Consider the following 14,046-nt stretch of genomic DNA (forward strand, 5'->3'; position numbering starts at 1 on the left):
GTGGTGGCAAGTTTCCCAAACTCAGGAGTGGAGACAGGTCCTGTCAACAAAATACCTGTGGCTCTCAGCAGAAGAAAACGTGAAGTCACTCTATGGAATCTTCCACATTCCCAGCTCTACAAGACTCCCACAGGCAAAAACAATCCCCTGAAGATGAGCTCAGAGGTGAAAATGTCGGCATTTCACACAAGAAAATAATGTATTATGAGAGAGACTCAGCAGAAACAAGAGGTAATTGAACAACCTGAAAGGCTATTAAGTCAACATGTTTAAATTAATTTAAGAGGATCGAGACTCATTAGAAACTATACTACACACAATAATAAGTTTGAAAATTTATGAGAGGGAAATTTGAAAATAAAATCAATAGAATGTTATTAATAAAAAGATGTAGTCATTGCAATTTAAAAATGCATTTAATGATCAAAGAGCATTTATACACAGGGAGATTAATGAACTGAAAGATTATATAAGGAAATAATCTAGAATTCAGCACAGAGAGATAGAAAAAAATAGGAATATTAAATAAAGAATAAGAAACGTGGAATAGAATAAGATGTCTACTTGCATCTAATTGGTGTTCTGAAAGGCCAATAGAGAAAATAGTATTAAAAGAAAAAACATCTGATAGTGTAGAACAGATGAAAGATGGGAATACTCTGGAAAAAAGCACATTAAGTCCCAAGTGGAATAAATAAAAGCAAATTCACAGTGAACACATCATAATGAAGCAGTTACACCAAATACACAGAGAAAATCTTAAAAGTAACAAGAAAAGAAAAACAACCTACAAAAGCATAGAAATTGGACATTCTGCAGCCTTCTCAGTAAGCAGCCTCAGAGGTTGGAAGGCAATGGAATATTTCCAAACGGCTGAGAGAAAACACTGTCATCCTAGAATTCGGTCCCCAACTATAGAATTCTTATATCATACAAGGTTGATGACAAAGTCAAACATTTTCAGTGAAACAAAGATAGACAGAGTTTATTCACTACTGACCTTCCATGAAATAACTACTAAAAGAAATTCTTCAGGCAAAATAAATTAAATCTTGAATTAAAGAGTGGTGGGAAAGAAGCGATAGTGAAGAAAGGACCATGTGGTTAAAGCGTAGGTATATTTGTCAGCTTGGGTTGCTATAACAAAAACACCATAGACTGCATGGCTTAAACAACAGAAATGTATTTTCTCACAGTGATGGAGACTGGAAGCCTCAGATCAGGTTGCCAGCATGGTTGGATTCTGGTGAGGGCTCTCTCGTTGGCTTGCAGATGGCTGCCTTCTAACTACGTCCTCTCATAGCTTTCTTTGATGCATGGGAAAGAGAATCTTCCTTTTCATATAATGGTACTAAGGCTTTCGTGGGGGCCTCACTCTCCTGACCTCACCTAAACCTTGTTACCTCCCAAGCCTCCATTTCCAAATACCACAATGTTGGGGGCTAGGACTTTGATATTGTAATTTGGAATGTGACACGGTTCAGTGTAGGGCAGTAGGTAAATGTAAGTAAGGAGCAACTGCACAAAAATGAAGAAAGTTCGTAATAATAATCAATGACAGTGGAAAAATATACACTTGGCAATAATAGCATAGAAAACAGAAGATGGTAATAGGTGAAAGAACGAACAAGGCTTGTCATAGGAGCAAATGCCCGTTTATTGAGGAACAGCTCTGCATATTTATAGAGCCAAGGGTGGTTTGACAGTTGGCATGGGGTGCTTTTTGATTGGAGGGTAGGATCAGGTGAGCCAGCAGGGCTAGTCTGATTGGTGGGTAGGATCAGGTGAGCCAGCAGGGTTGTGATTGGTGGGTAAGGATCATGTGAGCCAGCAGGGCTCTGATTGGTGGGTAAGGATCATGTGAGCCAGCAGGGCTCTGATTGGTGGGTAAGGATCATGTGAGCCAGCAGGGCTCTGATTGGTAGGTAAGGATCATGTGAGCCAGCAGGGTTCTGATTGGTGGGTAAGGATCATGTGAGCCAGCAGGGCTCACCATTGGATGGTTCTTCTTGGGGGATGGGGAAGTTAGTCTTTGGAGCCGGGGTGACTCCCAACATTCCCCCCTCTTTGTTATTAAATGAGAATGGGCATCGACTCATCTGGCTGCTTCCTGCTGAAATGGGGTGGTGTGGGAGAAAGAGAAGGGAAGTAAGGATCCCCCACAGGAGGGCAGAGAAGACCGGTATCAACGAAGGTTCCTAGCCACCACAGATCCATGATGACGTCAGTCCATTCGGTATAGGTCTCAAGTGGAGGTATCATCAGTAGCCAGGAGTTGGCAATTCCTGAGGAGAAGCTGGTTAAAAGCTTGACTAGAAATTTTACCCACCTGAGTCTGAATGAACTTTATGATAGGGGGAAGGAACAGGTACAGGGAGTTTTTATAGCCCAAATCTAATGGGGTCTCTGGGTTTGCAAGCTGCCTTGTTGGCCCAAGGGGGGTTAAGTGTTCAACCCTGAGCAGGGGGTTGAGTGTTCAGCCTTGAGCAGGGGCTTGGGCATTTGGGCTTGAAGCAAACAGGTGATATAGAACCAGACAGAGGGTTTGAGTGGCCAGGTCATCCTGCAGCTAACTTTGTTTGGCATGCCCTGCAGGCCCTGCAGACCAGCCTGTCCTGCACCTAACACCCTCAATTCCACTCTTCATTCCTAGTCCAATCTAGCTCCCTCCCCTCTCTATTAAGTCTGGTCTTCAAACTTTCTCCTACCTGGGTGTACCAGCTACCATATTTCCCTTTGAGAGCAGTCAGATCTCTCTAGGTTTTATGTGAAACACCTCAACTTTAAATACTGATACTTGGATTTCTTATGAAACTGGGAGGCCCTCTGGAGCCCTGTGTAAACTTGAAGGTGGACACACTAAGTGCATGCTACCACACTTGGCATAGATGCTCCAGCTAACCACTGGTCTGAGCAGCGAGTCTCAGTGGTACTTACGTACACTCCAGCTGCCATCAGAGATGGTGACTTCTTCCCCTGGGAACTTAAAATTGAACTCAGACATGCACACACATACACATAGGAAAAGCAGAAAGCTCATGACACCAAAGCTTCTCACTTTTCTATTGGCAACGGGCAGGACCCAAAGAAGCACCTTGATTTTTCAGAAGCAGGGCATGTGGATCACCATAACAGGACAACCTCCACACAGGATGGAGAAGTTGAGGAAAGGAAGGATTTAGAGAGCACTTCAGACAGGGGAAGACAGAGTGACGATAGAGCAGGTGGGCTGGACCAGAGCACACCCAACGCCTCAACCAAGGAGAGCTCAGGTTGCCTCCCAGGACAGTCATGGACTCACTGAAGGTAACTGGGTAGGGGTAGATGTAAGCAACAGGAAGAAACAACTTCACCAGGAGCCCAGGCATGGGAACGCTGTTGGAGGGTGGTGATGGGAACACCAGAGTGTGCACATGCCCAAACTGTACGTGCCAACTATGTGAAGGGTCCTGCACACCAGTTACACCTCAATGAAACTGGGAGGGTAAACAAAACACACATGTTTCTCCTTAGGCCCAGAAGGCAAGTGGTAAAGTACTCTCTTACAATCACACTTATTCAGGGGTAATCATGCTCTGGACACCTAAGTGGTTTGTCAGAAGGACAACACACAACGGTCCCACTACCAGCCAGATCCAAGCAAGTAGGGGGTCTGTAAGGAAGAGAAGGGGGTCTGGCTGAAGGGGGCCCTTAGGGTCAATTGCCTTGAATAAAGGGCAAAGAGAGGACACAAGAGGGGTCAGAAATGAGGGGGAGCATTGACAAGAGTACTTAATGACAGGTGACGATCATTGGCTCTTCTGATGAAGGCATAGGAGTGCCGGGCTTAAGCCTGGAAATATGAATCCATGGGGTAAATTGGTTATTAGATAGTTTGAGTTTGGCTGCCAAGGGAGTGCACATAATCACCTGAGCAGGACTCTCCCAGTTTGGTTTTAGAGGGGGCTTTTTCCCCAGTGGGCAATAGTAAACAAGTTGACCAGGTGTTAAAGAGGTAGGGTTTTGAGAGAGACTGGGGTCAGGAAGGAGCCAGGCTTGATAGCACCAGAGTTCAGAGCATAGATGGAAGAGGAGGGGCAGGGCATTTGTTTTGGAGATGGGTAGGGGTTCTGTAGGCAGTCCGGGAGGAACAAGGGGATGGCCATATATGACTTCGAAAGGTGAGAGATTAGAAGGCTTTTTTGGCAGGGCCCTAATGTGCAATAAAGCCAAGGGGAGTACCTTTACCCAGTGGGAAAGGGTAAAAAAGGAGTGAAGGAAAATAGTGAAACTCTGTGGACTAGAATGGAATAGAGTGAAGAAACTGGAAGAGTTTTGGGGGATCTTTGGGCCGATCCCCGGTGGTTACGAAGAGTAGCAGAGAGGAGGGTAAAGCTCTGTAGGGTGGCTGATCGAGCCACTTGATCGGCCTTGGAATTCCCCATAGTAGTAAGGAAGGAGTCAGTTTGGTGGGCCTTGCAATGGATTATTCCCAGTTGGGAAGGCAGCCTGGAGGCTTGTAGTAGGCCAGAAATAAGTGTGGAATTAATGACTGCCGTCCCTCTGGTGGTCAATACCCCCTTTCTTTCCAAATGGCTGCATGGGAGATCAGGATATGGAAGACGTATTGTATAGGGAGAGGGTTTATCCCTCCGCTAGCTTGTTGGTTGGTGGTATTGGGTGGTAGAGGTTTTGCCTCTATGATGGATGAGAGGGAAATGACAGCATACACTGCCACTCTAACCCCTTCGTGTATAAAGGAGCTACCATCTGAGAACCAGATGAGATCCGAAGAGGGCAGGGGTCCCTCAGAAATGGTGGTAGGGCAGGGTAAAATAATCTCTAATACCTCCAGGCATTTGTGGACAGGATCTTGTGAAAAGATGGGAGGAGGGAGGCAGGGTTTAATGGAGAGCAGGGCTGAAAAGAGATGGAGGGATTTTCAAGGAGAGACAAGGAGGGATAGAACCCTGGAAGGAGGAAGTGACTGTAGCCCCCTTGTAAGTGAGAAAATAATGGTGAGGAGATGAGATGGTTATCAGGGAGCCAAAGATAAGCTTGTGTGCTTCTTTCTGGAGGTCATGGGCCGCTGCTAGGGCTCTGAGGCATGGGGGCCAGCCCCTAATGGTGGAGTCAAACTGTTTGGATAGGTAGGCCACTAGTGCAAACGTGGGGCCATATTCCTGACTCTGAATGCCAGAACTTGTCCCTGTTTTTATATAGAGGGTGAAGGGTCGGGAGAGGTTGGAAAGATGCAGGGTGGGTGCCCAGAGGAGGGCCTTTTTAAAGAGCTTCCCTACCGCTGAGAGTAGGGGTTCATCTTGGGGGCCCTTGGCCAGATTCCAGGCCCTGAAGTACCCAGCCAAATCTAAGGAGGAGAGTCATCTTTGATCTTTGGTGTAGGTATAGACACAATAATGGCCTTTTTCCTTTGAGAGATAGAGAACCCTAGATACATGCTATTTGGGCCTTTTGTGGAGAGGCCCGATATCCCTTTAAGGCCAAGAAATTAAGTAGGAGAACTGTGTAATCTGTTGAGCGCCCTTTGGAGGCCAAAAGAATTTGTTTGCAAGAGGTGGAGAGAGCAGGATTGGATCGGAGCAAGAAGAAAGCCTGGAAGAGATCCCTTAGAATGGAGGGATCCAGGGACCCAAAAAGAGGCCATCTGCTTTGGTTGTCTAAGGGATAAGTGGGCCAGGCCTGGGTGCTATATTTGATCCAAGAGGCATTGTAGGGGAGAGTCAACCGGCAGAGAGGACACATGACCCATGTAAGGAGGAGGGAAGAGGACACAGAGAAGGAGGAAACTGATTTATTGGCAAAAGGGGCGTCCCCGCTAGAGCCAAAAATCAGGAGTGCCTTAGTGGCAGGTTCCAGCTGCAGAGATTGGTCGTCACCGAATCCTGACAGTCGAAGCTCTCGTCTTGGATGGAGCTGGAGCCGTGGGAGACCTTGGCCAAGGCTTTTCGGGACCCCTCCTGGAGAGGCTGGATACTCCCAGGGCCAGAAAGAGGGGAGAGGAAGGGGAGGGTAAGTGTCTCTCTAGCGGCCGAGTCTTAAGGTGAGAGGACCAGGACTTTCGAATCTGCCCAAGGAAGGAGTCCCTGAGGGCCACCATAGCCTTAAAGGCTGTGGTGGGGTGCTTTCCTCTCCGCAGATGGGCAAAGAGATTTGCCGGACGATTATCAACATATGGTAAGAGGGTGGATTAGGGGCACTGGGGATGAAAAGGTTGGAGGTGGGAGGCTAAGGTTTGTCCAAAGAGGTGTGGACTATCTTGAAATCCCTGAGGAAGGACAGTCCAGGTTAAAGGCAAAAAGATATAAAGATATCCTTTAAATCTATGACCGAGAAGTGGGTGGCAGTGTGGAGGATCTGAGACAGCAGAGTGTATGGGTTGGGAACCAAAGGGTGTATGTTGTAGGCCCAGAAGAACTTTATGGGCCTAACAGAAGTGTTGATGAGTCATAGATAGGACCCATTGGGTTTTTTTTACCGTAGTATGGGAGTAAGGGGAATGAGCAGGACGGAGGTACCCCTTGCTAAGAAGGTCCTGAATAATCATGAAATGGTGGAGGGGGTGTGGTTATCCCATACAATTGGGTTAACTAGGTTAGTATGGTATTTCATGTCAGCCTCACAAGTGGAGCAGAAGGGCCAGTTTTCTGCCAAAAGGGCCAGAAAAGATGAACAGGCCGATTCTGGGGCCTGACTGATGCCAGGAGCCCGTATGTTGATTGTTGTATTGAATTTAGAGAGAATATCTCAGTCGAGCAAAGGAACTTGACATTGGGGCATAATTAGGAACATCTGAGAGGTTGGGAAGTTGTCTATGGAACAGAGTAATAGGGGAGTCTTTCTTGGATAGATGGTCTTTCCTCCTACCCTGACAATAGGAGAGGTGGACGGCACTGTTTGCCCCCAGAATACTGTCAGGACTGAGAAGGTAGCTCTGATGTCAAGGAGAAAGTCAACCTTGCACCTATCCACCTGAATCTGCACCGTCAATTGATTGCCATGCCCAGAAGGTCAGAGGGTTCCCTTGCCATAGGCCTCCTACGAGATCTAGGACAGTCAGAGCCCCAATGACCTTGTTGTTGACAATTAGGGCATGGGGTATGCAGAGTGTGTGGTGCAGGACATGCCCTGGCCCAATGTCCCTCCTTGCCACACTTGAAGTAGGAGCCCAGGGGGGTTTTCGGTGATGGGCGGCAACCCAAGGAAGCACTCTGCAGGACTGGGCGAGCATCTGAAATTTCTCAATCTGGGGAGTGGCAAGGCCTTGTTTGAGCTTTTTTAGTTTGGCCCAGATGTCGGGGTAGTTCTGCGAGAGGAAATATGTCATAAGGACATGAAGGCTATCTGGGGTTTTGGGAGTTTGATCTGGGGGCAGCAAGTGGCCCCGGAGGGTGATTGGGATTAACTCGGTGAGTTTCATCCACATGGGCTCTGGCAAGTTCCCAGACTCTGGTACGTTCCTCAAGAAGGAGAGTATTAGCCAATAACATATAAGTGAGGCTACAAGCCTGGAGGGCCCTTTTGAAACTCTCTTTTGTGGTGAATGAGCCCAACCTTTGCTCGAGTTGCATGGGGTCATTCATAGAGAACGGGACATGTACCTGGACAATGCACCCAGGTCCAGCAACCTCTCTTAAAGGGGCCATGATTTGTGGGACTAGGGGCGGGATCTAGTTTGGGGGAACTAAAGCTGTCAGCCAAGTCAGGGGGAGCACCTGAGGGGGTGGACGGAGCCGATGGGGGAGGTCGGTAGGGAGGGTGTTCATCTGCCGGATAGGTAGGGGTGAGAATGAAGAAGAGAAAAAGCCTCAACATAGGGGAACTCCTTCCACTTTTTCGAGTGATCACAGGAGTTAAACAGATCTCTATGAATTGCGGGATCTAGAGATCCTCCTGGGGGCCATTGACTTTGATTGTCTAATTAATAGTAAGGCCAATCTTGTGTGCAGAATTTAATAAGGGGGAGTCTGCAGGGAGGGAAGAAGAGGCCGCCATAGGTCAGGAGAGGGACAAGGGTGGTTGAGAGAGAAAGAAAGAGAGAGAGAGGGAGTGCCTGTTCTTCCACCCCTCAGTACCTCTTGCTCATGAACTGGGTTCCAGAGAGTCCACCGTGACCATGAATGTCGTGGTGGGGTGTGTTCTCTCCTCCAGATTGGGCGTTAGAAGTTTGCCGGACGATCACGGTCAAAGCCCCTGTGTAGCCCATCTGAAGTTGGATACCCGATAGGGGAACTCACCTACTGAAGATCTGGTCTTGTAAACAGCACTCGAAAGAGTGGACCAGGACAGCAAGCCTTGAAAGAAGGGGCCCTCAAGCAGCGAGGCATTCCCCCTCCCGGATTTTGACACCAATGAAAGAACGAACAAGGCTTGTCGTCGGAGCAAGTGCCCGTTTATTGAGGAACAGCTCTGCATATTTATAGAGCCAGGGGTGGTTTGACAGTTGGCATGGGGTGCTTTTTGATTGGAGGGTAAGGATCAGGTGAGCCAGTAGGGCTAGTCTGATTGGTGGGTAGGATCAGGTGAGCCAGCAGGGCTCTGATTGGTGGGTAAGGATCATGTGAGCCAGCAGGGCTCTGATTGGTGGGTAAGGATCATGTGAGCCAGCAGGGCTCTGATTGGTGGGTGAGGATCATGAGAGCCAGCTGGGCTCTGATTGGTGGGTAAGGATCATGTGAGCCAGCAGGGCTCACCATTGGATGGTTCTTCTTAGGGGATGGGGAAGTTAGTCTTTGGAGCCGGGGCAACTCCCAACAATAGGAGTTAAAGTTTTCTACAGTAATTATATTGTTTGAGAGGAGGAAAGAAAATTTTATTCAGCTGTAGACTTTGTTATGTGAATATTAACACTAAAGAGTTAATAATAATTTCTAAAAGATTAAAAAGGAATGTATGACATCCAAACTGGTAAAGAGAGGAGGTAAAATAAGCTCATTCAAATCCAATAGATTGAGGGTGGCCGAACTAAGGCCAAATCTGGCCCATTGCCTGTTTTGGAATAGCCCATGAGCTAAGAATGGTTTTACATTTTCATGGTAATTTTTAAAAGCCTCAAAGAAGGATAATATGCCCTATAGTGACTATACATGTCAAAATTGCATGATATTCAAATTTCAGTGTCTATAAATGAAGTCCCATTGGAAACAGCTACGCTCACTTGTTCACATCTTGTCTGGAAAAGTTGCAACAGAGCCTGTATGGCCACCAAGCCTAAAATATTCACTCACTGGTCCTTTACAGAAAAAGTTTTCCGACCCCAGCAATAGTCAGCAGAAGAACAGAAGAGTATAGCAGCAAGATGTTCAATACACACTGAATTGTCACAAGTCATTTCATCACCATTACTGGGACTGATAAGAACCCTGAGGCCTATTTCCTGAAATCTTTCATGTTAAGTGAAAATGTGCAACAGACCATTGGAATAGAGAGTGGAGAGGAGTGAGATCAGGTCTCTCCTCTCAGTTCCTTTGGGTTCCAGCTTTGCCTTTGCCCTCTCTGCCTTTGAATGCACCCACAGGGGTGACCAGACTGAGTGGCAGGCTGAGCAGCTTGGCCTGTTTGGGGGGCCTGGGCTGAGCAGAGGCCAACTCTCTCCCTTCAGTTGCAGGGTGCCATCATGGTTGCTTCCTGCATCCAGATACTGGTGGGATTCTCAGGCCTCATCGGCTTTCTCATGCGCTTCATTGGCCCCTTGACCATTGCTCCAACCATTTCCCTGGTGGCCCTGCCTCTCTTTGATCCTGTTGGCAATGACGCTGGAATCCACTGGGGGATTTCCTTCATGTAAGTACTTTCTGGGGAGGAGGCCCAGCCACGCTTTCTTTGGTGGAAGTACAGCTAGTAAGAATAACATGAGTCCAGGATGCCAGTTTTCATTGAGCTGGGAAAGGGTGCAAAGAATGGCCCCAACTCTTCAGCACCATTGTAGTCTAAGAGGGATAAAGGCCCATGATACCAGGAAGCAGCCAGGAGGCCTTGGGGCTGTGCGAATGTGAAGGAGAGGTGGTCAGCTGGGAGGATCAGGAAACAGGAAATGAGGCCTCAGGCATTTAAACAATTTTGGAGGGACCTGGGAGTGACACTGATATGCTCAAGTTCGGGACCCCCAAAAGACCACCAGAGACCAAGATTGATGTAAGCAGCAAAGAGGTGTTCATTGCGAGCTAGCTCGGTCCTCTGCGCACACAGCAACTGGTGACGCTGAGAGGCCCCGAGCCCAGGGTTTGCAGCAGTTTTATACACTCTTTGGGGGAGGCAGGGACTTCACATACATCGTAGCATCTCTTAGCAAATCATCACACACCGCGGGAAAATCATAAAACAACTCTAAAACATGATTAGCACATTCACTGACGGGAACAAGTTGGGTAGGGGTGATTGGCTAGTACAAGAGGGGGACTTGTTTGAACTGATTGGTTTAAGCCACGAGGGGAGTACATGCTGAACTACATGGTTTCCCAACATGTTATCAACCACCATAAACTACTGGGGGTCATCTGGCATCCCAGGTATTTTCTATGTCTCATGCTGATTGTTGGTTGCTAGGGAGTTGCTATGGGTCCTCACTTAGCCTGAGTCAGGGACACCTGGCGCCACAGATCTCTCCTGTTATTTACAGACAAACAACTCAGCAGGGTGGCTATCTGTCTAGAAGTGCTCTGTGGGTTTTTCCAAGGACAAGGGTCACACCCCCTTCCTTGGACAGGCTTTGCTCTAAGGTAGAGGCTGGTTTCTCAAAAATGGAGTCACATCAGTTTCTCAACACTGTCATTCACTCTGCCTCTTGTGGTCTGAGGTGAGGTGTGGGAATCATCAGAACTGCACCAGACCTGCCTGAGAGATATGACAGTCCCTATGGGCCTCAGTGACTCTGTCTGCTGCCAACAGCCTGTTCCTCTCAGATACACCAGAAACAATGGCATCCTATCCCACAAGTCCTCTTCAGCCACAAGCAGTTCCAACAGGGACCTCTTTTCAGAGATAGCAGGTATCTACATATGGTGCAGAGGGCCACCAGCTGGAGCCCCTCCTGGTGAGGACATTGATCCCAGAGACACCTGGTGGCTCAGCTTCTCAGACCACCCCCAAAGCCTCCTGAGCCCCTGCTCAGGACAAGTCCACTTTCCAGCTTGGGTATGCTTGTTTGTTTCAGGACCATCTTCCTCATCATGCTGTTTTCTCAATTCCTGAAAAACATCCCAGTGCCTGTGCCTGTGTATGGTGGAGAGAAGAAGTGTCACACCTCCAAGTTCTACCTCTTTCAGTTCTTCCCTGTAAGAAGCACCTCTTACCCACCCTCTTCTATTCGAAATTGATGTACCTGGAGATTGTCGGCAACTTCCCTGTGCCCAGGTGGCCCCCAAATCAAAGCTCCTCCATCTGTGGTGGCCTCTTCCTAGGAGGAAGAAAGAGTCCCAGGTCTGTGGGGGTGTACTTCCCGGCTGTTGGTGGCATTGCATTCTAGGTCCTTCCTCACAGGCTTCTCTCCCAGGAGCCCTAGTCGCTCTTCTGGGCACTGTTGTGTCTTCTTGTCCTCATACAAGGTACTGGGAGAGACAGCCAGGTTCACCTCTAATGAGGTAAAACTAAGGGTCTGAAGGAGCCTGCTGAGCCAAATTGCTTAGATCAGGGTCTTTCCCAATGTCTCACGGGCAATCCAACTGCTGGTGAGCAAGATGGCGCCTCCCTTCCCAGAGCCTTCTTTGTTGATTTCACACCAAGCTGTCCAGTGTGTAATTGTCACCATAGCTGTGTCTTCAGGTTTAACTGAGAACTGTGTTTCTCAAAGTACAAATAAACTTCCATATAATGATCTTATTGACCTTTCAAAAACCCTGCAGTCCAATGATTCCAAAATTCGGTGTGCATGTGAATCAATTGGAAAATTCACTAAGAATATGGAGTTCTGGGGTCCCACCACCAAATATAAAATTGATATACCTGTGGACCTCACTTTCAGGCCCTGTTTCAGGCCCTGCAGAACAGTGATTTTAATTCCATGGTAGAGATGAGAAAACTAAGTCTCAGAGGGTTTGCTCCCAGGTCACATGATCAGCAATCAGTGGAGAGAGAGCAGGTGGGAATCCTTCTGCTCCATGCTGTGCCCAGTGTGCTGGATTTTCCTGCCCCATAGTCTCCTCCCATAGTTTGTTTTGTGCTTCTATTTCCAGCCTGTTTCTTTAATGTGCTAAGTTACCCATGGACACAGCAGGTTCCTGTTGTCACTAGCAGGGTGGTCACCCAGCACTTGCTCATCTGAGTATGTTCCTGGACCCCTCCTGATGGAGGAAAGGGGGCAGGAGCTGGCAGAGCTGAAGGGAGACTCCCTTTGGCAGGTGCTGCTGGCTCTCTGCATTTCCTGGTTCATCTGCTTCGTGCTCACGGTCACCAACACTCTCCCCTCGTCCCCCACTGAGTATGGGTACCTGGCCCGCACTGACACCAAAAGCAATGTCCTGCGCCAGGCCCCTTGGTTCCGCATCCCTTACCCAGGTAAGGAGAAGATAGGTGCCCTTCTAGCTTGGGCCACTGGATCTGTGTGGCTCAGGTCACGGGATGGAGAGTAGAACAGGGCTGGGGGAGGGATTGATAAGGAGAGATAGGCCCCAGGGAGTCCATATTTGACTTCTAAAGAAGAAGAGACTCCAGGTTGTTATAAGAATTCCTTGGGTGGTGGACAAAGGCTGGCACTCCCAGACTTCCCTCAAAGCTGGGCTACATCCCTTGTCCGTCACATTGCCTAGAACCTTAAGCCTGGGGGTGGGTAGAGGTGGGAAAGAGAGAGGCCTAGCCTCCACCTGGACTTTGTGTTTCCTCATGGATTCAGTGGATCTCACGCCAGGAGGCTCAGGACTGAATCAGAGCGTTTCTGGGGAGACCAGGGAATCCCTTAGGCTACCTCTGCTCCCCTTTTCCCTATGGTTTTGTCTCATGGTGTCAAAGTATCCAAGGTGTCCAGCAAGGGCCAACCTGTCCTCGGGGATATGGACTAGGGCCTCCCTGAAGAATCTCAGTTTCCAAACCTTCAGGCCTCTCTAGGAAAAGGCCATTTCTGCTTCTTTCTGTGCACAGTGACCTCAAGTTCTGGGCATCTGATAAGACTCAGGAGGAATGGCAGGGCAGGAATCCCAGGCAAAGCCAAAGTAGTTGTAAGAGCTGCCAACTCTTTACATTGTCCCAGAAATCCCTCTAGCCAGGAAATGACTTGGGTTTCCTCAGCCTCCTCTGACTGGACACTCCCTCTGCACTGCATTTTCAGGACAATGGGGCCGCCCCACCATCAGCCTGGCTGGAGTCTTTGGGATCATTGCTGGGGTGGTCTCCTCCATGGTGGAGTCTGTGGGTGATTATTATGCCTGTGCCCGGCTGGTGGGAGCCCCACCCCCTCCAAAGCACGCCATCAACCGTGGCATTGGCATCGAGGGCCTTGGCTGCTTATTGGCAGGAGCCTGGGGGACAGGAAATGGCACCACCTCCTTCAGCGAGAATGTTGGGGCACTGGGTATCACCAAGGTAAGTCTACTGATGGTGGCTCCTGGGGACAGGCTGGGTACCTGAATCTGCCATTGTACCTGCTACTTTCCTGTTGCTTCTGTAGCAAATTAGCACAAAGTGATGGCTTCAAACAACCCAAACTTATTATCTTCTTATTTTATTTTATTTTGTTCTTTTTTTTTTTAATTTCAGACTGTTAATGTATTTATTTATTTATTTTTATTTATTTTATTTTATTTTATTTTTTTTAAAATTTTTTATTGTTGGCTGTTCAAAACATTACATAGTTCTTGATATATCATATTTCACACTTTGATTCAAGTGGGTTATGAGCTCCCATTTTTACCCCATATACAGATTGCAGAATTACATCAGTTACACATCCATTGATTTACATATTGCCATACTAGTGTCTGTTGTGTTCTGCTGCCTTTCCTGTCCTCTACTATCCCCCTCCCCTCCTCTCCCCTCCCCTCTTCTCTCTCTGCCCCCTCTACTGACATTCATTTGTCCCCCTTGTATTATTTTTCCCTTTCCCCTCACTTCCTCTTGTAT

At 48.0% G+C, this 14,046-nt stretch overlaps 1 protein-coding gene across 2 annotated transcripts in view; it reads left to right on the forward strand.

The window, feature by feature from the left end:
* The window catches only part of LOC107149028 (solute carrier family 23 member 2-like), a 41,995-nt gene that overhangs the window by 10,339 nt on the left and 17,610 nt on the right, over nt 1-14,046 (forward strand). For both annotated transcript variants that reach the window (XM_015493809.2, XM_015493808.2), the window contains exons 3-6: nt 9,599-9,780; nt 11,150-11,270; nt 12,333-12,489; nt 13,256-13,509. In XM_015493809.2, coding sequence (XP_015349295.1) covers nt 9,599-9,780; nt 11,150-11,270; nt 12,333-12,489; nt 13,256-13,509 — 714 coding nt within the window. The remainder of the gene's footprint in view (nt 1-9,598; nt 9,781-11,149; nt 11,271-12,332; nt 12,490-13,255; nt 13,510-14,046) is intronic.

Source organism: Marmota marmota, unplaced genomic scaffold, assembly GCF_001458135.2.
Source record: "Marmota marmota marmota unplaced genomic scaffold, marMar, whole genome shotgun sequence".
Taxonomy (NCBI): domain Eukaryota; kingdom Metazoa; phylum Chordata; class Mammalia; order Rodentia; family Sciuridae; genus Marmota; species Marmota marmota.